This window comes from Halichoerus grypus, chromosome 9, assembly GCF_964656455.1.
Source record: "Halichoerus grypus chromosome 9, mHalGry1.hap1.1, whole genome shotgun sequence".
Taxonomy (NCBI): domain Eukaryota; kingdom Metazoa; phylum Chordata; class Mammalia; order Carnivora; family Phocidae; genus Halichoerus; species Halichoerus grypus.
Window position 1 is genome coordinate 73,289,290 of NC_135720.1, and position 24,292 is coordinate 73,313,581.

Sequence of the window (24,292 nt, forward strand, 5' to 3'; positions counted from 1 at the left end):
TTCTCTTCCACTCTCTGACACATCTAATTCAAAACTGCCTATGTGAAGTGTCTCCAGAATCTTATATTGTTGCCTTTTAAATTCCCCTTAGACACAGGGGGGATATTGTTGCACTCAAACACATTTCCACCACAAGAATTAAAAAGTACTTATACTTTTATTCTACTCTGTATCAGTGCCACACACACACACACACACACTCACACACTCACACACAAAATGGATCACTTAATAAGTTATAACATTCCATGTTTTAATAGTAATACAAGGACATAAACGATCATTTCCTGAGTTAACAGTGCAATGTAAAATTTAATCTGTATTGCTAATAAGACATTTTACGGCATAGAAATGTGATCAAAATGATCATTTACTTTATCATGTCATAAAACACAAGAGCTTACTGTAGAACAGTGATACACTTTAAATGGTAAGGAAGTTTGTGACTCATCACAAAAGATTCCTGTATGGACTTGTTGCCATGATAGATTCCAGGTCAGAGATCAGTAGTAAAATAAGTTATGGTACAAAATAAAGTCAACAAGTCATCTATACTGAAAGAACAGTTGATTTCATTGAAGAAACTGAAACCTGGATTCTAGCTGACCTTTTAGTTAGTATGTACAAAAATGTGCTCTTAAAAAATCCTAAGTAATCACAAATTTAGACAAAACAGTTGAATAAAGGACAATGACAGCTCTTCATTATGCTGTAAAACTATGGATCTCATCTTTGGAAAAGTTCAGATCATGCAGCAACCTGAAAAACAAATACAAAGGACATGTTTCTTTGGGAAAATGTTTAAAAATAAAGAAGTAAGATCAAAGTTTACCATCATAAACACAGTATTTTTTCATTTTCCCCGCTTAGCATGTACTTTCTAAAAAAAAAAAAAAACCCCACAATTATCACTTCTAAAAAACTAATAATCATTTCTTGATATCATCAAATATCTAGTCAGTGTTCAAATTTTCAATTGTCTAATAGATGCCATAATTTTTAAGTTTGTTTAATGCCAATTTAAAGTCTACCCATTGTGATTGGCTGATGTCTTTTAGGTATCTTTTGAGCTACAATATCCCTTCTCTCTCTTTGTCCTGCAATTTCTTTGTTGACAAAATCAGATTTCTATGTGTTGAGCCTCCCAGAGACTTCATTTTGCTGCATCTTTATGGTGTACTTTATAGCACATAATACCTGACTGCCTCTCTTTTTGAATGCTAACAACCATTGGTGATCTACGTACACATCCATTAGTTCATTAGGGACTAAAGTTGCTGACACCTACTATAATTCTTTACTTATCAGCTAAGGAATTCTATAGAGAAAAACAAACTTCTGCTAATTTATTATGTAGTTACTCAGTAGTATAGCTCATACAGAAAAGGCAGAATAAATGCGTGATATTTTCCCCCCTTTATTCACCAGTTTTCAAAGTAAGGAGTTGATCCTCCTAGCATTCTATCTTCATTCTCCTAAACTGAACAAGACAAGCATATGATTCCATATGATTTCACTCATGTGGAGTTTAAGAAACAAAATGAACAAACAAAAAAGAAAAAAAAAAAACAGACTCTTGAATACGAAGAACAAATCGGGGGTTGCCAGTGGGGATGAGATGACATAGATAAAGGGGATCAAGAGTACACTTATTGTGATGAACACTGAGTAATGTACAGAAATGCTGAATCATTATATTGTATGCATGAAACTAACATAACACTGTATGTTATAAATAACAAAAAATTTTGCTGAAAACAAAAACATTTGTTTAGTACTCACTCTATGTAGTCACTGTGCTAAGCATTTCACATGCCTAAACATTATTATTTATTCCCTTGTACAGACGAGTGCACTAAAGCTTGGAAAGGTTAAGTAATTGGCTCTAGGACACCCGATTAGTGATTGCAAGATGACTGTGAGTGGTAGAGCTGGGATTCAGATTCAAGTTAGCAGCTTAGACATACACACATATTCAGACAAAATAACAGTACGGCATAGGAGCCCCAGGGCCAACTTGGTGCAACAGTCAAGCCTCTCCCTGGCTGAACTCATCCCACCTTTCCAGCCACGCTCACTTGTGGCTTCACACTGGCCACGCCAGTCTCGTCTTTTGAATACCTGCATCCTCAAAGTGTCTGCTGTTCCTCTGCCTACCCTACCCTTCTCCACCTCCTCTGACTGGCAATATTTTGGCCATCACTCAGAGAACAGGTCTTTCTGAGCATGCAGCTCCTCTCTCTCCAATACACTACCCCTAGGTAGAAGTAAATTGCCTCTTCCTGAATTTTCATAACACTTCGTTTTTACCTCTCCTAAGAGTGTTTATGATATTCTGAGTCGTATTTTAGTTACCAGTGTGTGCAACTGTTTCCACCACTAGATAGGGTGGGCCTCGAGAGCAGAGACTGTTTTATTTATCTAGGTAATAAACAAGTGGGTATTTAGTAAACGAAAGCACCTTTACTGAGCAAGTAATTATCTTGCTCTTTATATTAAAATAAAATCCATTTCTGAGTCTTTCTCTGTTATCATATCATACAAATTTAACAAATTTTCACCAAATATGGAGAGTATGTTTGATATGGTTATACATACATAGCAGACATGAGATTAACTTTGGAGGGCCTTAGGGAGTGCGCATCACAGAGTCATTTTTCAGGACAGCAAAAACTATGATATAGTAAGAGATCCAAGTAACTGCCAAGTAAGAGATACACCACATCCATTAAGATGGTCAAGGCAAGGAAATCAAAGAAATGAGAGTCTTAAATTAGATGTCACAAGGGCAGATGTTATGAATTGCAAGTACAGGCACTCTTCAGAGATATTGTGGATTCAGTTCCAGACCACTGCAATAAAGCAAATATTGCAAGAGGGCAAGTCAAATGAATTTTTTGTTTTCCAATGCATATAAAAGTTATTTTTACACTATAGTCTAGTAAGTGTGCAATGTCATTATGTCTAAAAAAAAAAATGCAATGGCATTATGTCTAAAAAAAAATGTAAAAGATCTCTGCCTGCCTTATTTAATTAAACAATACTTTACTGCTAAAAAATGCTAACCATCATCTGAGCTCCCGGCAAGTTGTAATCATTGATTGTAGATCACTGTAACAAATGTAGTAATAATGAAGAAGGGTGAAATATTGTGAGAATTACTAAAATGAGACACAAAGTGAGAAAATGCTGTTGGGAAAATAGCACCGATGGACTTGCTCGATGCAGGGTTGCCACCAACCTTCGATATGTTAAAAAAAAAAATGCAGTATCTGCGAAGCACAATCAAGTGAAGAGCAGCACTGAAACGAGGTGTGCCTGTACTGATGTGAATCAGGCTACAGCTCACAAGGCAACTCCATGCAGCATGTTCGAAGGTGAGCAAAAGCAGGGATCCATAGATGATGATCAGTAACACTCCTGAGCAATCCTAGGCAAGCCAGCTAGTGCAGCACGGAAAGATTAGCCCTGAGGTAACGCTGAGAAACTAAAGCTGTAGAGATTATAGTCAATTTTAAAAATGCAGACATACTAGGATCTTGGCTCCCTTCTATTCAATTCCACACACACCGAGGCTCCAGTGTGCAAGGAAGTGGGCTAAGCCTTGCACGGAATGAGAACGAGAAGGAAGAACCCACAAATAGCCCATCATTCATGGGAGAAAACAACCCACTTCTTTAGGAGGCTGGACAAGGGATTCTTCCTCAGTCAGTTAATTGTGCTATGTGGCCTTAAAGACAGTCTCTTTCAATGCTGAAGAGTTTATGATTCCCATTATTTCAAAGGATTATTATGCTGCAATCTATAAAGCAAGCATTAAGATACATCTAAAATAGCAGTGTCAATAAAATTGAAGAATGTAGCTCTTAGCCTTTTTCTTTTTGAAAAAGTATTTTACTTCAAACCATATTGTTAGTCTTCACTATAATTTTAATAGTTTTGTTTTAACTTTGAAAGATTAAGAGTTTAAATTGTAGTATTTTTAAAAAATTTTGAGAGTACTTAAACAAAAGAACATTTCTGAAGGTATTAAAATCCAGAAATACACTTAAATTTAATTAAAATGCTTTTAAAATGCAACATGGAAAGAAACATTTCTCAACGTCTTTATTTATTGAGGTCAATCTTTTTTTTTTTTTTTAAGATTTTATTTATTTATTTGACACAGAGAGAGAGATAGCAAGAGAGAGAGAAAGAGAGAAAGAGCACAAGCAGGGGGAGCGGCAGGCAGAGGGAGAAGCAGGCTTCCTGCATGAGCAGGGAGCCTGATGCGGGGCTTGATCCCAGGACTCTGGAATCATGACCTGAGCCGAAGGCAGTGGTTTAACCAACTGAGCTACCCAGGCGCCCCGAGGTCAATCTTTTTCTTAATTAAAATTAAAAATAAAAAAGCAAGAGAGAAAACTATCCAGGAAAATGTCAGGTTTAGTCATATATCAAAAACAAAGAAAAACAGGGCATTTAAGGCAGTCATATTTTAAAATCACCTAGACACCCAATAGTGGCTACATTTAACGAAATATTTTATTTTTATTTATTTTATTTTTATTATTTATTTATTTATGTTATGTTATGTTATGTTATGTCACCATACAGTATATCATTAGTTTTTGATGTAGTGTTCCATGATTCATTGTTTGCATATAACACCTAGCGCTCCATGCAGTATGTGCCCTCCTTAATACCCATCACTGGGCTATTTTAAAGTGTCATTTTAGATTTAAATCAGAGCAAGGTTAATTTCAAATAAGATGAACACCACCACTGATGTTTCATTATCCAGAGTCAACTCTTAGTCTTTGCTTATTTATGTTCCAGCCTCTCCTTCTGTCTTACTGTCTGGTTTTCAATCACTGTAATTTACTAGCTTTTGCCTAGTTGCAGAGAATGAAGAAAAGTCAAAAGCTACAATGAGATGAACAGTGCTTATTAATTCCTATATGTTATAAAGCTTTGGTGGAAGAAGAGGTTGAATCCAATGTCCCACCTAAGATTGTGGCACCAAACTTGTGAATATGTATCCATACTGCGGGTCATTAGCAGAAATCATCACTCACATCTAACTCCATGCATAAACCTGGCCTCCAACCTCCTTCCTGCATGAAGGTTAAAAACTTTACTATTTTCTTAGGCTGTAACAGACTATTGCAGTGTCGGTTTGTATGAATGGGAAGAACAGAGGGCTAAGTCAATTGCTTTTTATGGAAGATTTGCATAGAGTATTCTTTTCCCTACCACATTGCTACTCACCTTATTCCTTGTTCTGTGAATGGTGTTGGTCCACAAATGCAGATGAGGACTCTGGAGTTGTCTAAACTTCTTTTCAAAAATTGAGAAAGAAGAGCTGGTGAAATGTATCCCCGTTTGCCATTCCATTCAGAAGTAGGTGCTGAGAGAACAAATTCAACATCAAATCTAGAGAAAAGAAATATTTTTTAAAAGTCTATTATTTTAAACATATTATTAGCATGTTTCAAGTTCATGAAAATGTTTTCCTTTTTCCCCCTAGAGAACAATTTAATACATTAAGATTGATACACTTGCTAGAAAAGCACTAGAAAAGATTGGAAGCAAAGATTTAACAAAAACATACAGGTAAATCCATATTTACTAAGGATTAGCTTTTGCTATGGATAAGAAGAGTAATCTGGCATTATTTACTGAATTCACTAGATAGAGAGTTCCAAGGGATCTCAGAGAACTCCACATTTCTATTAATAATCTGCTTGTATAAATCACAGTACAGAGCAATTTAATGACATGTACATTTTAATCTCCAACCCGAACCTCTCCAATGAGTTCCAGACCCAAGAGAGCCTATTTGACTTCTTACTATTGCTGTCTCAACCGCTTCAACCTCAACTTATTACCTCCCTACCCCACACCTGATGTTATCCTTGTGAATGGTGACATAGAACTTGGTTGCCAAAGCCAGGAGCCTGGGATTTATCCTGGGGACCTTTTCTGCGTCACCCCCCATAGGCACACCCTCACCAAACCCTACTTGTCTCAGTCTTCACATGCTGCCCATCCTCTTTCTTTCTGTCAATGCTTCTACCATGCCCCACTCATCACTTCTTAGCTCAAGCATCATTTCCACAGGGGGAAGCACTGCAGCCCATCAGCCCTTTGTTACATGTGTTGGAGAAATGTCTTTCTTTCCCTTTTCTTCAGCTTGTAAATATGTGGTCATCAAGATGACTATTCTATGAATGTCCACCTTCCCCGTTAGATCATGAGCTCCATGAGAACAAGGGCCATGTTTGCTTTGGCTGTCAATGCATCCCTAGCAGCCAACACCCAGGAGTCACTCAAGTACTAAGAAACCACACATATGAAAGAAAAAGGAAAGATACAGAATTAAAATGAGAAAGAAGAACATCAAACCAAGTTTCACAATGTAACTACAGGCCATTTTTTCCCCATAGTTCTGTAATCTGTTGAGTGAACTGCTGGTAAAGAATCACAGTAAATAAAAAATTTCATGTTGTACCTGCTCTCCGATGTAGCAAACACAATTCTTACCATTTTTAGTAGCATCAGATCAAATGATTTTCTACCATTTCCAGTGAATAACTGAGATATTTTCTCAAGACTAGCAGAAATGAATCATCCATTAATGTCAATCTTAAGAAAAAGCAGACGTGAACAGTTTCCCTTGTGAGGGCGCCTGGGGGGCCAAGGACCAGAATGGAAACAAGATGGGGTTGGTGCTGCGCCCCTCACATCGCTGTGCTGCAGCCGAGTTATGGTTCCCAAAAACTGGCACGAAGCACAGTGGACCAACTCAGAGTGCCTGCTGGGGGTGAGAAAACCGGTCCTAGCTCTCACCCAGATGCCAGCCTCTAGGTCTTATTCGTCCATTTGTAGGACAAGGTAGGAGAACTCTGTGATCCCTATACTAATACTCTGATTTTATATTTAAGAACCCTGTAGAATTATGTTTATTTCTTACCTCTGAGGCTCCCATGTAGTTTTAGCAGCACTCTAATCTACTCTGTACAAAAGAGCTTCCCCAAAGACTTTCTTTCACTAACTGATTTTTCCTTGCTAGCATGTAAAATTAAGATAGTTTTAGGTAATTCTAGAATATCGTATTTGTTTACTGCTCCATGAGGGCAGGATCCTTGCCTGCCTTATTTAATACTGGACCCAGGCTTGGCTTGAGGTAAGTGTGCAAGAATACCTGATGAATGAATAAAGAAATGTATTTATAAAGAAGCCATACTGATCAAAAATAAAAACTGCACTTAGAAGAACAAAAGTCATATGTTGGCATCTATGAAATCACATTAAAAAATGTACGTGAATTCGTAAGTACATTTTTCTGGGAAGATCCATATAACCTTTGAACAGATTATCAAGGGAGACCCAAAAGCAGGTGCAGAACTACTATCTTAAGACATTTCCAATTACACATAGACAACTGGATAAAATATAGCAACTGCCTTGCTAAATTAAAAATAAAAAAGTGTCTCCTCTGGCTCTATTTCCAACAAGTCTGTCACTGGAACAAAACTGCGAAGATATATAAATCAATAGTGGTGTCCCTCTCATCTGAAAAAATTCATAATTTTCCTTTACTGAGATGTTTAAAAAATAAAGCCTATCATTGGCATACTTTCTGCAGGCATCTACTAAAGGGTGGTAAATAACTGAGATCCTTACATAAATGATGTAAACTTCTCATGCATTTCACATTTATTCACACAATGGTCCCTTGGCCATAACTTTTGGGCACTCAATGGAAAAAGTGAACAGCCACATGGATGCAATTTTTAGGGATATTGTAAAGAGGCTGCTACCTTGCTTATCCCCTTTATAGGACTAGAAGAGCTTACACTGGAGTAGAAGCCATGCCAAGTTAAGACTCAAGAATAGTTAAAAGAGGGACTCCTTTTTACCCAATCAAGACACAGATGGTTACTATGGAATCCTCTCTTCTGGATTATTCTGAAAGGCCAACTTACCATCTGAAACAATTATAGCCTTGAGGCATAAGGGTAAATGTTCTGAAATTCCTTCCTGCCCTATGATTTCAAAATGCAGGGAAGGACTAGAACTCTTGAAAACGTTACCTGAAAATAAATTAGGTAATCCATAAAGTGCAAAGCAACAAAAAAAGAGAGTGAAGAGAGAGAAAATAGACCTGCTTCTAGAAAAGGCCTGTGTGTTCTAAATGTCAGTGGAAGTAAATATGCTTGTGAAAAAAGTTCTTTTAGAGTAGACTGATAATGATCTGAGATGACAAATCTTGACATACAAATGTATTCATTCAGTCTAAATCTTATGCAGAGCCCGCAGTCATCCAACAACCGAGGTCCTCCTCCTTCAGCCAATCAGCTTCTGAAACCTACCTCCTTCACATTTCTTACACACGTCCCCTACCTTCCCATTTTACTGCCACAACTCCACATCAAGCCCTTAGATCTCTTGTCTAAAATACTGCCCTAATGCCCTCAGCCCGAATCTATCTGACACATCACTGCTGTATTAGTTCTCCTAAAAACCCATATCCCATCTCAAAACTTTCTGCTTACAAAGCTTCTGTGATTTGTCACTGCCCAGAGAATAGTATTTCAGGGTATCCAGGGCCTAGATTTCTCTAGATAAAGAAAAATATTAGATTATATGGTATTTGTCTTTCTCTATTTTCTCTATTTTGTTTGCCATTATACAACTCCATCCGTGTTGTTGCAAATGGCAAGATTTCATTCTTTTTTGTGGCTGAATAATATCATATGATTTCACTCATACACAGAATTTAAGAAACAAAACAAATGAGCAAAGGAAAAAAGAAGAGAGAGTGAGGGCGCCTGGGTGGCTCAGTTGGTTAAGCGACTGCCTTCGGCTCAGGTCATGATCCTGGAGTCCCTGGATCGAGTCCCGCATCGGGCTCCCTGCTCAGCAGGGAGTCTGCTTCTCTCTCTGACCCTCCCCCCTCTCATGTACTCGCTCTCTCTCATTCTCTCTCTCTCAAATAAATAAATAAAATCTTTAAAAAAAAAAAAAGGTTTTTAAAAAAAAACAAGAAGAAGAAGAGAGAGTGAGACGAACCAAGAAGCTAACACTTAACTATAGAGAACAACAGGTGGTTATCAGAGGGGAGGTGGGTGGAGATGGGTGAACTAGGTGATGGGGATTAAGGAGTGCACTTATGATGAGCACTGAGTCATGTACAGAATTGCTGAATCACTATACTCTACACCTGAAACTAACAGAACATGTTAACTATACTGGAATCAAAATTAAAAACTTAATAAAAAATACCAGAAACAGCAAGAAGACTTGCTATTTGCTCACAGGAAAACTCACAAACTAAACTCACAGAATAAACAGCTAGGGATTAAAATTTGATAAAATATATATATTATGGAAACACTTCTCAAAACGAATCTGATGAAATACTAGTGTTCTTCTTGATGTTAATGCTAATCCATGAGAAAAGGCTAACCTATCAAATGAGTTTGGGACTACTGGGTTAAGAAAAGTTAAATACATTTCTTCAAAATTTCTCAAAACCTTGAATATGCTAATTTCCAGCAAATCTTCAAGAAGGTAATATAGTATACATTCTTTCTCAAACTTTTTATTCACAGAGCCCTTTAAAGGGGAACACATGAATATTTCAAAAAACACATTCCAAGAAACACACCATTTGAGGGACATCTGGGAGGAACAGAGTGCTTAAGGGTCCAGATTAGGGGCCCACATATCTGAGCACACCACAGGCTAGAGAAAAAGGGGCTCGGGCACATTTTTCAATTTACTTGTGCCTCTGAAGTCATCAGCTTTTGCTATCTCAAGTGGACTGAAACACTGCTAGTCCTGATGCGGAAATCAGAGTACAGAAACAGAGCCAGTCATTATCTACAGAGCCTGTCAGTAATAAAGGGAGATGAGCTTCCTTTCCATGTGGCTGGAGCTTTCCATGCCCACTTTGTACACACTTATTTGATATATGAATTATACTTAAGGTCTTCCATTCCCTGATTTTAATCTACCCTGTTTCTTCGGCTGCAAAACAAGAAGATTCAAAGTGATCACCACTAAGATTCCTTCTAAATAGATCTAATTAATGGTTTTATTTTTGCAGTTATTTCACATTGTTCTCCATCATGCACCGTATATAGTCCAATGAAACTGGACTGTGCTCTTTTGCTAAATGCTGAATCACTCAACATACTGGCCCTCGTGGTTTTTTGCTCCTAAAATCCTGTTACCCAAATTCCTTTTGCTGTTCACAGAAATGCTAATTGCTTCCCAAAGCCCAACTCCAAAGCCCCTTCTTCCACTGAAGCTTTGCCATCCCCACCCTCAGAAAAACAGATCCACTCTTTCCTCTTCTTAGACCTCTGTAACACAGGATTTGTTCCTCTCAAGGTACAGACCTTATAGTTGCTGCTGACCCTCAGAACTTCTGCACCACTAGGGTATTCTTACTCACTCTGCATCTTTTCCCAACATTAAGTATGTTTTGCAAATAGTGAGCACAGAGACATCTGAAGTGATGCATGTGATCCACTGGTGCCTATAACGGGGTACACAATCCCCTGTCCTTTGTGCCCCACTCCTTTGCTGCTTGGAATCCCTTTCCCTTTCTCTTTCCCTTATGCCCTAAACATTAACCTCATCCTTTCTAAAGGAAAAATAAGGACACTAACATATTAAGTGTGCAGGGTACAATATTCTGTGCTGGGTACTTTACCTTGCTAGAGGCTATTTGTCAAAATATATCAATAGCCTTGGTATTCTCTGATCTCATGATTCTTCTGATGAATTTTTATCCTGTATAGAGAGGTACGGAACAACTTCTGATCACTATGCCAAACAGCAGGGGATTAGTTAAATAAATCATGGTACGCTTACATGACTGAATATAACGCAGCTATGAAAAGTCATGGTACAGTGCAGGTTTTCCCAACTGGCACTACTGCCATTTGGGGATGGATATTTCTTTGTAGCGAGAGGCTGTCCTGTGTGCTGTAGGAAGTTAGCAGCCTTCCTGGCCTCTACTAACTAGATGCCCTCCGTGGTGAGGATAAAAAAATGTTCTCAGACAAATGTTGTTCAGTTCTGCTGAAGTCATGGCGGGAGGTGGGGACAGGGTGGGGGGAGTTGAGGTGGCAGCAAAAATTACTCCAGATGGAGAACCACTGGTTTAAAGTATTCCATACACAGAATAGGCATAATACACTAAGTAGAAAATATAGTTATAAAACATATAGTCAGTATGACTACATTGTTTAAAAAATGCAAAACAAAAAGATGAGTGTGTATACGTGCACACGTGTTTGTGTGTCAGAGAGAGACAGATAGCTTTACTAAAAAAAGGTTATTTTCTCCAAAAATGACTGCTCTGAAAGTAAAGGAAAACATTTGTTACATTTATATATTACAAAATGTTGCCCAGAAGACAATCTCGTTGTCAAGCTATCCCACCCCTCAAAAATCATTCTGCAAAAGCTGAGAACTCACACAGCTAGGGCATTCTGCTGGGATGGGACCTCATACATAACACCGTTCAGTAGTCAAGAGAAAGATAAGTGAAATTTAATTTGCATTCCAGTTTACATAGTAATTAGCTACATCTACTACTATACATATTTGCCTTCTGTTTTCTCTCAATTTTCTTAAGAAAAATAAATGTGTGAGATTTTGCTAGATCTGAAATGTTGTGAATGGAGTCTTAACTACTGGAGTTAAGAGTCAAGTGTAATAACATACTTGAACAAAATTCAACTAAGCTCTTTTCTGCTCAAATTTTATACTTAATGGAGGGGCGCCTGGGTGGCTCAGTCGTTAAGCGTCTGCCTTTGGCTTGGGTCATGATCCCAGGGTCCTGGGATCGAGCCCCGCATTGGGCTCCCTGCTCCACGCACGGGAGGCCTGCTTCTCCCTCTCCCACTCCCCCTGCTTGTGTTCCCTCTCTCACTGTGTCTCTCTCTGTCAAATAAATAAAATCTTTAAAAACAAAAAAAAATTTTATACTTAATGGAAATTTGATTGAAATAGAAATATCCCAAAAAAAGTGCTTATGATATACCTGTGTTTTGCACAATTCTATTGTTTAGCAATGGGGGTAAATGAAGAGATACATTCCATGGACTGCATTAGAAAATAAACCAACACAGTAGTATCTTGTTCACTGTCGTACCCCTGTATACAGGCACATGGTAGAAGCTCACATGTATTCAGTGAATGAATGTTACAAATACGCTAATTCTGGGCTTGGCACTTACATATACACTACCTTATTGACCAAACAATTCTATGATGTAGGTATTGATATCCCTATTCTACAAATGGAAAAACCGAAGCCTTAAATGCTAACTGAAATACAGATGTGACTAACTAAAATAACCTTATATTAAATCTCAACTTTTACTTTCCTTTTTTGTATGAGACTCAATAATCAATAGTGCTACAAAACCCACCTACAAACTTTTATGGCTAGCTTTCTCATACAGCCTCAGAATATGGTAACATTGCTGACAAACACTCCAAAGCCATCTATACAAGCACAGCCTTTCTGTTTTCCAGAGAGGGCCCAACAGGAGTCTCCAGGGAGCATACGTTATACAACGTTAGACGTCAGCGCCAACAGAGTACCTCATGCAAGGACAGCTATGTCTCCGAGAAGAGGAAGGAGGAGGTCAGTGAGGGGAGAGAGAGAAAGGGAGAGAGAGAGAGAGCACACACAGGAGTGAGAACGGAGAGCAAGAAGAGAAAGAAGGAGAAGAGGGAGGATAAAGGCAGGCCAGAAGTCAGAACACTAGCACTTCTCTCTGCAAGGCACCAGTTAGACCAGTCACCCAGATGTGAAAAAGGGGTCTTGCCTCACCTTCAACACTCCAGCTTATGTAATCCACCAACCCAAATTATGTAGACTAAAACAAAACGAAATGAAATGAAACACACTGTATATTCAGAGGCTGTCAACACATTTCTTTATACCAAATACTTCTTAAATCAAGTTTAACTCCTATTGGAAGACTAAATGGACAATGTCTGTTCATTCAAATAATGGTAAATGCATCTTCTTGTACAAGGAAACGATCTTAAAAAATAAATTTGTCAAAACACTGCCAGAAATACTTTTTTTAAAAACCTAAAGTTAAAAAGCCTAGCTATGCTGTTTAAATTATTTTAAATATTTGGTTAGGAAAACAGGAGCTCACACAGTTAATACAGAAACAAAACACAGGTAGGTAGAGTTCTTCTAAACCACAATTCAAATATCTTGAGGTAGGGCTTCCCAGTTTTCAAGGCAGTTATACAATCTTCTCTAATCCTCACATTACAGCCTTATGAAGTAAACAGGAAATATGTCATTATTTTATTTTGAAGATAAAGAGGCCCAAAGAGCTAAGTAATTTCTGAGTAAGTTCCAAGCTAGTGAAGAGCAGAATGAAAACTCAAAATTAGGGCTTTAGGCTTTTTGATACATGCTGCTTCTAATTTTCCACTTTGAAAACAGCAGAAAAGACACTTGTAAACCCAGGAATTTGTATTTCTCTAAACCATGCTCTAAACTGCCATATAACTACCAAAATAATAGTAAATGCTCTTAGAGGTTTATGTTTAAGTATGTAAGAAGACTAAATACTTCAAGGATAAATAAGTTCGGGTCGTCCTTAACTTGTGAATGTTATTTATGAAGAGAGAAGGAAGAGGAGGATGGAGGAAAATCCAGAGGTGGCCAAGCATTCCCTTAGCTAGGATGCTCAGAAAGTATGCACAAGAAACGGAGCCCCTGAACAGCTGAGTTTCTGACGTCTTTAACTCTAACTTTCAAAAGGCCTAGAATTTTATCTGTACTGTACGATCCTCAGCGTATTTACTTCATATATTTTGTGTGAAGTCCTTATAGAGCCCCGAATTTCTTAAAAATAGCTCTAGAAATGCTTTAGAAAGTATGACAGCTAGTCCAATTCACTCTTCTAAACAATTCCTTTAAAATTTCCTACCGCTTTTAAATCTGTTTAGGGCACATGGGGCACACGGCCATTTCAATCATCTTATTTCAGCTGGCTGTGCTAGGGCTTTTTTTAATGAAACAGATTTCCATGCTCTTTCATTTTACCACAGTTTGGCCTGACTCAAGCTTTTCTCTACTGCCTATCCCAGCAGTTTCCAAGGTGTGCACTGAGGACCACAGCCATTAATCAGTGTTAATGTAAATAGACAAAAATAAAGAAAATCTTAAAATCTTAACAATGTATAAGGAAGCCCCCATCTTGAAGTCACAATGGACATTAGCATATTAAAGGCTCTAAGAAATCCTGTACTAAAGAAAAATACTTATTTTTGCTTAGTCCATCTCATCACATTTATTTGATTTGTACCCACTATAACAAGAAAATCTTGAATTATCAAATTGGCTATACTATGTCATTTTCAATGAAACCCAACTCAGTATAAGTCACACAAACGTAAAGCCCAGTATATATTTTATTGATACATATATGATGTCATATTAATCTTATTGAAAGTATTTCTTTGGGGGAAGGGAATTAACATTGCTTACATTGAAAGAATTACTGATTAGCTTATTTTGTCTTTGAAGGAGCTTCCTGGCCAATTAAAAACTCCAATCAAAGAAGATAAGGCCTAGACTGACTACACATTTTTGAATATTGAAATGCAGAGCTAACACCAGTTTAATACCTTTTATCTTTAAATGCTAATTTCTCCAACTGGCTTCTCCAAATTATATCATCCTCTGTTTTATTGAAGAACATCAGCTTCACTTTCCTTAAAAGAAAAAACAACAACAACTCAAAAAGAACTATTTCGATTACATTAAACACACGCATGAAAGGAAAAGTCTAAACGTAAAGTGGCATGAAATGTTTTTTTAGTGCCAATTAGGTAACCAAAAGTATCAAAAATAAAAGAATCAAGTTAGTAAAACAGCTAGGACTGGAGGGCATCGGGTAAGAAATGGTAAATGAGGGAATGAGAATATGTCTATTAAGGTCCACTGAGTATTTAATTAATTTAGAACACCTCATACTAATCTAACAGCCTCACAAAGGACAGTAATTAAAGATAAAATTACATACCTGAGACCGGGTATGTTAGTCAAAGCATAATTCAGTATTTTAACCATTGGTGTGAAGCCTGTTCCAGCTGCCAATAAAAAGAGATCTTCTAATTCTCGGAACTGGGATATTTTAAAATTGCCCTCAGGATTGCTTACGGAAACAAAATCTCCTAAACAATGAAATACAAACTAAATCAGAAAAAAAAAAAAATCAGGGAAATGGAGGTTAAGCTACTTGAATTCAGAACACTGATGAGTAACAGGGTGAATGTATAACTTTCAGACTACAGCTTAGTCTTTAAAATGTATAAGGAGTTTTGGGAATACTCATTAAGCCCCCAAGTATACTCGGATTACGTCATTCTAACCAAATTAATAATGAGGCTTTATTATACTCATTTCCCATAATTATTTTCCCAAACCATCTGGAGTCTCTAATTTACAAAGTACTGACAAGTATTTAAGTATAAGTTATCAGTAAAGAACTGATTGCTAAACTAAATTATAAGCACCTCAAAAGTAAAGTCCATGTATACCTGCCTTGCACAGTACAAGGTGGAGAATATATAACTCACTACTTTCGTATTGATTCATAGCCAGAGCAATAAAACTAGGAGAGAAAATTGAAATAGCAATGTATTCTACAGTCACATGTTAGTAAATGTGCTAATGTCACCTCCATCAAATCTTTGAAAAAAACCTATGATTAAAACAACAGCTGTTCTGAATTTAATGCCTATAAAAACAAAGACCAGAAACTGTACTTAGAGCATGTGACTTCTCAATCTAGAATAAGAATATTTGCAAAAAATCATTTGCAGTGCATTTGATATAATCACTATGTACCACTCATATAAGAGAACTGCCTTTAGGACATTTCAGAAATTTCCAATGTAATTTTTAAAATAAAAAAAATAAAGTTAAACATTTTTAAAACAATTTCAAATACTTTATTTTTTTTCAATGCTCATAAATTTTCCTTCTTGTCCATAGCAGGATAGTAAGAATCTTGCAGTAACTGATGAATTAAGTATTGGAAAGGAACAGAAGCTCCCTGTTCTAGTTCAAAAGGACCATAAGATCAGAATATCTTCACGAAAAAGTAAGCTGGCTGTTTACTGGAGATGCCTCAAAGAATGAGGCTAACTTGAGAATTTTGTCAGCAGTCCAGTCTTTCCAATGTCAGAAAACTGATTAGGCTCGGCAAGGGACCTGATTTTAATCGAGTTCACGAGATATTAAAGTAGGCCTACCAGAACAGCAATTGACTTACAGAAGGCTATCTGCACCTAGCGACCTGAACCTTACATACCCCACCTGAGGCATCTCATTCCCAGTATCAGAACATTTGGAAGGCCAAAATAATCATAAAAGAGTTGCTTGGTGAACATGGAATTGAAACAAAGAAGTGGATAGTTTCATAGGGCAGCTCATGTAGGCCGTGATGAGGCTTCATGAGTTATCACTACCAAGCCAGTATGTCACCCTCTAAGTGACACAAGTACTTGCGCTATGTCTAGCTCCCCTGGATGAAGCTGAAAAAACACTGATCTTGTTCTTTGGGCTTTCCTTTTCCATGCTCCAGGCTAATTCTCCACCCTGCTCTGTTCACACAATCTCTATAAATAGGGTATAATAATATGGGTTCAGTTTCCACATGCTATATTACAATCATGCGTCAGTCTACCACAAGATGATAGTCACCTTCCCTAGATTTGCAGGCATTCCAAGATTCTTTAGGTTCACATTTATATTCAGTATTTTGATTTATGTAATCAAAGAGGACTAATCACATCCATCATGTAAAGACTGGCTTAACTTTCAAAATGCAACAAATTTTCTTTATTTCCAAATTTTAGTGACCTACTTCACTGGTACTTGATGTTACTGCTAAAGCTGTGTTAGAAATGGGAAGAGCACTTTTACTGTTAAACAAAAGGCAGTGAAAAGTTGCAGATGCAGAAAAAGGAACAGAAACAGGAACAGGGGTCTTGACATCTTAATAGATGTCATTATAGTCTTTTTATTAGTTCTTTCAAAGTACATTTATTGAGACCCTATTATGTGCCAATTGCCATGCTAGGTATGGGAACTACAAAGATAACACAATCTTTACCCTCAAACTCAAAGTTCTGTAAAGAAGGAATGTTATTTATTCCTATCCTAGAGCTATGAACAAAGTGTTAGTTACTGAGGGGTTCAGGAGAAAGGAGGCTTCATAAAGGACATGATATTTTGTTTTGGTCTTTAAAAAAAAAAAGGCTACCTGACAGGTAGAGAAAGGTACATGCAGGTGCCTCCTACATGAGGCACCTGCATGTACCTATGAATGAGGATGATAAACTTGTGGAACTCTGAGTAGTATTCACACAAGTAGTTACATGGAGAGATGAAGCTGGAGAGATCAGGAAAGTCTGTGCTGACATAATGACATGCAGAGGACTTAATCAGTTAAGTAATGGACACGCATCAGAAGTTTCAAAGCTGCAGAACAACCTGATTAAATCTATCCTCAGGGTAGTTTGGAGATGCAGATAAACAGAAAGAGAAAGACACAGTTAGAGGCAACTGAGAGAGACAGAGGTCATGAGAGAAATGATGAAGTCTGAGAGGGTGGCAGAAGGGATAGAAAAGAATGAGTAAAAAGTGACTAGAACTTAGTGGCAGACAGGACTGGGAGGGCAAAAATGGAGTCAAGAATGACTCAAGCCTGCAGACTGGGTCCAGGACGAACAGTGATGCTGTAAATAATAAAAATGAGGAATGTGGGAGTAAGGATAGGTTGGGTGGGACAAAGAGAACATGACTTCAGTTGTAGACATGTTGAATTTCATTATTTCATGGACTCCCACATGTAGATAACTAGAAGACAGTGTATGTAACATGTGATCCAATCTAGAACACAAATGAGGTTAAAAAACGAATACTAACCAATATGAAGATGATCAAGCTCTGGTGTGAAGAGTCCAGCAGGATAGATTTTGATCAAAAAGTAGATGTATTTATTGTTGAGAAGAACCGGTTCCTTGAACTCTGAGAGTAAGAAATCACATACAGGTGTATATGGCTTCACAATTTCAGTACCTAGAAAAAGTCATGACAAAGAAATTCCATTCTAAAAATCTCCAAAGCTCTGAATAATGATCAAACATACTGATTTTATGATGCTATCAGTACATATTTAAAACTGTACATCTAATGTATATATAATTCTAAGTATATTTTCTATATATAGTATGTGTGTGTGTGTAAATATATCCCAAGCCTATGCATGCCGAAATAATTTACACAAATCAATACTTTACACATCATATAAACAATGTATTTTTATTAAGTGTGGCATAAGATGATAGGGATTTATGGTAATAAACTTAGACAACCATCTGTTCTATCAGGATATAAACTTTGTAATGGGCTACAAAAAAAAGGCATCAAAAGTTTACACAGAGATATAAGAAAGTACTTACATAATAATTTTAATTATGTACCAAATTTTTAACAATGGTTACTGATGGCCACGGGGATCATTTGGGTTGAGAAAGGGAAGAATTTCACTTTACTTTATATATTTTGAATTGTTTTAATGTTTTAAAATATGTTACTTTGGCAACTGAAGGAAAAAATATTAATCCAACTAGCTCTAAGAATATAATATTAAAAAAAACAGGATAAATTTAATAAGAATTCATGTTATATTTTTAGCTAGCCAAATTCCATAGAAAGAGGAGTCACCACAATTGAAAAGACCAACATTTTCTACGTGGCTCCTTGACATATACAGAATTAATCTACCTGTAAATTCTAATCCATTGACAGTAACTGCGCTGGGGAGCATACCAGCTATTGAATGACACCTGGCACTGGTGACGATGAAGGGAGGAACTTCCTAGAGCTGTGGTGGTATGTTGTACCGACCAAGTCCTGGCTGGCAGTTGGCTAGACTGACTGCGGGAAACACTGAGAACTGATGTGAGAATGTGGCCTTCTGCAGCTTTGAAAGGCCAAGAAAATGTTAGACGTGGCTAAGAAGAGCATTTAAAACAAGTACATAAGGTAACTTCAGGATGAAAACGAGGGGAAAAATTCCCAGTAAGGAGTATCTTTATAGAGCTGCTTATCCCGGTGGCAGATGGAAGGAAATCATTTATAATCATGCACTCCTTTTGAATTTTATAAATTCAACTCTATAATGACACAAGCAGACGTGGCTCCAACACGTTGGAACGCTGCATCTACAAACCTAGAACTGGGCTATCACCCACTCAGCTGCCAGAAACATGTATTAAGAACCTAAACGGGTACTTCCCAAAAGGTTAGTACTGATTTGGAACTGCTTTTAAATAAAGAAAATGTTTCCCCAAAGCCTCTATTACCTTACCTGTAATAGTTAGCTTGAGGTAAACATGTTGCCCAACTGGCACCTGAAGATGAGTGCTTGGTGGTAGCATCAGGCAGAAAAGCTTCGTATCATGAGTAACGCCTTCCTTGGAAATTAACTGGCACTTTCTGTAGTACAAACCTAGAAAGCGATTCATTTTCTCTTATCGATGAGTAAATTAAGTAAGAAGTAACACCAGACCCGCTAAGTGAAAGCACAGATTCAGCTTCAACACTTTCACAAGCTTGAAATTCACTAAAATGCCTACGCACTTTAAAAATTCATCAGTAGTCTGAAAATCTTACAGTTGGAATTTCATTTTATTTCCTGAGATACCTATTTTCTAAAACCTGCCAGTACTTCTGTAGGTTGAAAAACAAACTATTAAGTGAGTCTTATTTCCTCATATCTAATTATAGCATAGTAAAAGCATTACATTTTAAGAAGTTAAAACCTAATTTATTTCTTCATAAATTCACTTTTTAAATAATTTCATCTTTTAAGCCGATTACTCACAGCTATATAACTACATTACAGATGTGAAAAATATTTGATAATCAAGAAATCTACATTCTAAAGTCTTTTCTTACAGCGTGGTCTTAAAATTCAAGTATTTAAGGTTTAACAATATTAGTACTATGAAATAATTTTGATAAACGCAGGAAAAATAAACACTCTTTCTTTATGTTGTGTATAAATTATAGAACATTTTATTTTTTTTTTTTTAAAGATTTTATTTATTTATTTGACAGCGAGAGACACAGCGAGAGAAGGAACACAAGCAGGGGGAGTGGGAGAGGGAGAAGCAGGCTTCCCGCAGAGCAAGGAGCCCGATGCGGGGCTCGATCCCAGGACCCCGGGATCATGACCTGAGCCGAAGGCAGATGCTTAACAACTGAGCCACCCAGGCGCCCCAATTATAGAACATTTTAACTGTCAAGAAATGATTAAAACAAAAAAAATAAAATTTTATGTTTAAGGGCGTAAGTTTTCATTACCTGGAAAATTAATTTAAGTGAAAAATGAAAATTCCCAGTTTGTGCTACTAATATACAAATAAATAAAAAGGAACAAACTGTTTCCATAAGTACTGAAAATATTTAAAATTAATATCCCAAGCTCAGGAAATATGTATTATTTGTATACAGAGCAAGAGAATACTATTTAAGTTAGAAGAACTTGTTATAGAAATTCTGAAAACATTAATATTTTCACTTACAAAACTCTTGTGGACATAAACAGCATGCCAGACTAGACTAATGATACTGGTTTGTTTTGTTATTTCCTGTCTTACAAAACAGCATTTACAGAGATGGAAAGGAATCAACTCTGATAATGTATTTCTTAACCTAATTATTCTCACTTTTTTTTTTAACCTAAAAATATTTAAGTAAGCACAGATTTACTCCAGATTATAGGAAAAGTGAAGGCCCAACACTTAATAATCAATGGTTTGTGGAAAACTAAAATTCACTTATAATCCTAAGAAATCAATTTTGGGCATGGTTTCATCCAACTTCTCTTCTTCCCTTGGCCCTTAGGGCCCTAAAGACCCTGGTCACTAAATCTTTCCACCTGCCTCCCTGGTAGCTCAGTACACACATAAATTTAGAGTGCAGCATAACACACCAAAACCAAGGGGCATTACTGAAGTCACCTCATTCTAGTGCCAAGGCATAGCTCAGACCAGATTACAGCTAAAGGAATCACTGTAAAGTTATCCTAGAACACCTAATCCAGTATTAGACTGACAAAGGATCAATGGACATAGGCTCATCTAGAAGGAGAAATGAAGGTTCAAATGATCTCCTCGTCCCTTCCTTTCTGGGACCCAGAGTGAGAACACAATCAGAGACCCACATACTGTATGTCTAAACATGTAAAAGTTATAAATCAGATGAATAACAGTTAAATAAAATATGTTCTTTGCTGTACCTTGAAATATACCTTCAAAATGTCCTAGAAGGTTAGGTTCAAATTCAGGATTCTTGAACTCCTCAGAGTTCTATGCAGGAAGATGGCAGAGGGATGAGAGCCCCCCCGCCACCCCCTTCTTCTCTCACCTCAGGCTCTGCCTGATACTGAGTGGAGCTTTATGCAGGTGTGGACATATCAGCCCATATGTTTAAGTTCATCCTCTTGCTTTCCTCATAAACAGCCTTGGCCACTCCTTGAATGCAAGGGGAGATGGGGCCATTTGAGCAGGAATTCTGGGTTCCAGATACCTAGCATGCAGTTGTTGAAGGAAAGAGGGTGAACTGAGGTGGACATTTCTTGGCCTTGCATACTTCTCATCCTGTGGGAGGGGCGTGACCAGAAGAGAGGAGGAGTTCTCTAAGTCTGGAGTCCAGGGCAGGGTCTGAGGGTCTTTAGTGCTCTCTTACAATGACATTGAATGCATGCCCTTCTGAAAACGTTACTGCTGGCTGAAAAGGTTCATGTTCTGACTTGACAATTTCAACTCTAGCATTTGCCAGAAAGGATTTGCTGCAGGAGGTATGCATCTCCTCAATTATATTTCAAACACAATGAAAGCCCGGGTTACAGTAATTTATGGACACTTCTTTTTAAGTTCATAGAGTATTCTTGCTATTTAACACCCAAAAGATAATTTCAACATCTTGCCTATAAGTCTGCCATAATTTCAAAGAACATCCAGGTTCTAAAAGTTTAGGAAACACTAAAGACAGTTTTCATCTTTTAATTACACCGAGGAGAGAGACGGCACAGACAGATGGCCGTGAAATATATGAGAAAAGACCGGAAGGAGACACGCTGGCTACTTCAGGCTGCACAGTGCCATTATTTAAGTGTCAGGTTTTTGGCTTTGTAAGCATAAATAATTATACAAGAAAATGAGAAACTGAAATAAATATAAGATGGTGAAAGAGAAGCATAAGACAGAAAAATTTCTGTCCCAAACACCTAACTTCTCTTAATAACATACATATGATATTACTCAGGGTAATACTGAAATAGTAAGGATAATATGATTAATTTGGGCATACTCTTTTCTTCTGGCTGAAAAGAAACTGTATTTTTCCTTCTAAAGAACAGAATTTCACAAGGCTCGAGTCTAGACTAAGTCTTCAGTGGGAGAGAGAACACAAAGAGAACCCTGGTTACGAGTCCACACTGCCTTCCATCTGGTCTTCAACTCCTACTTGAACTTAGTACACTTTTAAAGCACCTATCCACTCTTACTTTCCCTACTGGAAACAGAGGCTTAGAGAAGTTAAATAGCTTGTGCAAGGTCACAGAGCAGCTCGAGAAGATGTGGGAAGAGGCAAGATGGGATTAGAGTTTCTTGTTCCAGTTCATCGGCTTTGTTCAAAAAGTGAGAAGCCACTGTTCTAGACTGGCTTATGGTTTGGTGTCTTCCTCCCTGTTCTAACCATGGCAGTTCAAGCACAAATACTTATAGATTATCCCTCCATCCTTTACAACTTCCTACTAACTATTTAATGTACAGATTAAGGAATCAGTTCAGCAAGTCAAGATTCATCCCAGGTATATCTCTTCTTGAATATTCCCATTCTCTACTATTCTCATCAACCGCACTTTTTCTTAGCACTCATTACTACTTTTGATCACCTAAATGTCATTTACTTACCTCCTAATTTGCAATCTACCTTTACTCATTTATTCCTCCAAGATCTTCCTGAACCAATGTAGGGCAACCAATTAGTGGGACCACACACTTAAAAATGCAGTCCATGGAAAAGAGACAACCCCAAACATACTAACATCTATAATAGTTAAAAACATATTTATGTACATACCTAGATATATCCACACAGAAAAAAACACAACCTACAGCCATTCAATACAATAGACATTCCACTCAGAATCTGTCAGAGTTCACATAGCAGGGGCCAGGATGATTTAGCCTTGCTAGCTATTTCTACCAAGACAGTGATCTTGATGAGCAATGAACCTGACTGCAGGGATGATGTCCAGAACACTTGAGTATAAACTATTTTCAAGCACTGTACAAATGTTTAACATTTTGACTACTGATAAAATAATTCAAACTTATGAAGTTATTAGAACATCTTCCTATACTGAAGATACAACAAAGTTGGAATATTACTCTTAAAAGAATTACATAACTGCACTTATTTTGTTGTTTTTAAAAAATTATTGAGGCTTTTCACTAATTTTGATAAAGCTTCCACTTAATCTCTAGTAGTTTAAATATCCTCACTCAAACCACTCTGTATATATGAATAAGAACACACAGGCTGCCTGGGTGGTTCAGTCAGTTAAGCATCTGACTCTTGATTTTGGCTCAGATCATGATCTCAGGGTCGTGAGATCAAGCCCCACGTTGGCCTCTGTGCTGGGTGTGAAGTCTGCTCAAGATTCTCTTTCTGTCCCTCCCACCCCATTCTCTCTCTCTCTCTCTTAAAAAAAAAAAAAAAAGAATACATCCACAACTTGTCTTCAAACACTAAGGATGATAAATAACTGTGGATACATGTCTATTCATATATTAGAATAAAACACAATGAAAGAGAATGCTCAAAGACTGAGAATTCTCATACATAATTGTTAAATTAGTATTATCAAATCAACAGTAAAGCACAGGTTCCTTTTTGTTTTAGCTATTGTTAAAAATATTCTTAAAGTTATAAAGATGTTTTACTACCTCAGACTGATGGGAACTGAATCTTTCAAGGTGAGGATTTTGTGGAGTTAAACATAGGAGAAAGGCAGCTCTTTCTCCAAGACTAGATTCAATGGAGTCTTAGACCAACACACCATTTAGCAAGACTGTCACTAAATTTGAACACCTCTATACCTATCACCTTTCCTCTCTTGTTCTGTAACTAATAATGCAGCCAACACTGTATATTCAAGTG

The 24,292-nt window shown here is 37.2% G+C and overlaps 1 protein-coding gene across 5 annotated transcripts in view; it reads right to left on the bottom strand.

Annotated features, from left to right (window-relative positions):
* Positions 1-232: 232 nt before the first annotated feature.
* CYB5R4 (cytochrome b5 reductase 4) overlaps positions 233-24,292 on the bottom strand; it is an 89,412-nt gene continuing 65,352 nt past the window's right edge. For all 5 annotated transcript variants that reach the window (XM_036101010.2, XM_078055036.1, XM_078055034.1 and 2 more), the window contains 6 exons: positions 19,428-19,568; positions 17,981-18,133; positions 15,069-15,219; positions 14,671-14,757; positions 5,251-5,415; positions 233-759 (listed from right to left, as the gene is read on the bottom strand). In XM_036101010.2, the coding sequence (XP_035956903.2) occupies positions 705-759; positions 5,251-5,415; positions 14,671-14,757; positions 15,069-15,219; positions 17,981-18,133; positions 19,428-19,568 (752 nt within the window). In that variant the 3' untranslated portion in view covers positions 233-704. The remainder of the gene's footprint in view (positions 760-5,250; positions 5,416-14,670; positions 14,758-15,068; positions 15,220-17,980; positions 18,134-19,427; positions 19,569-24,292) is intronic.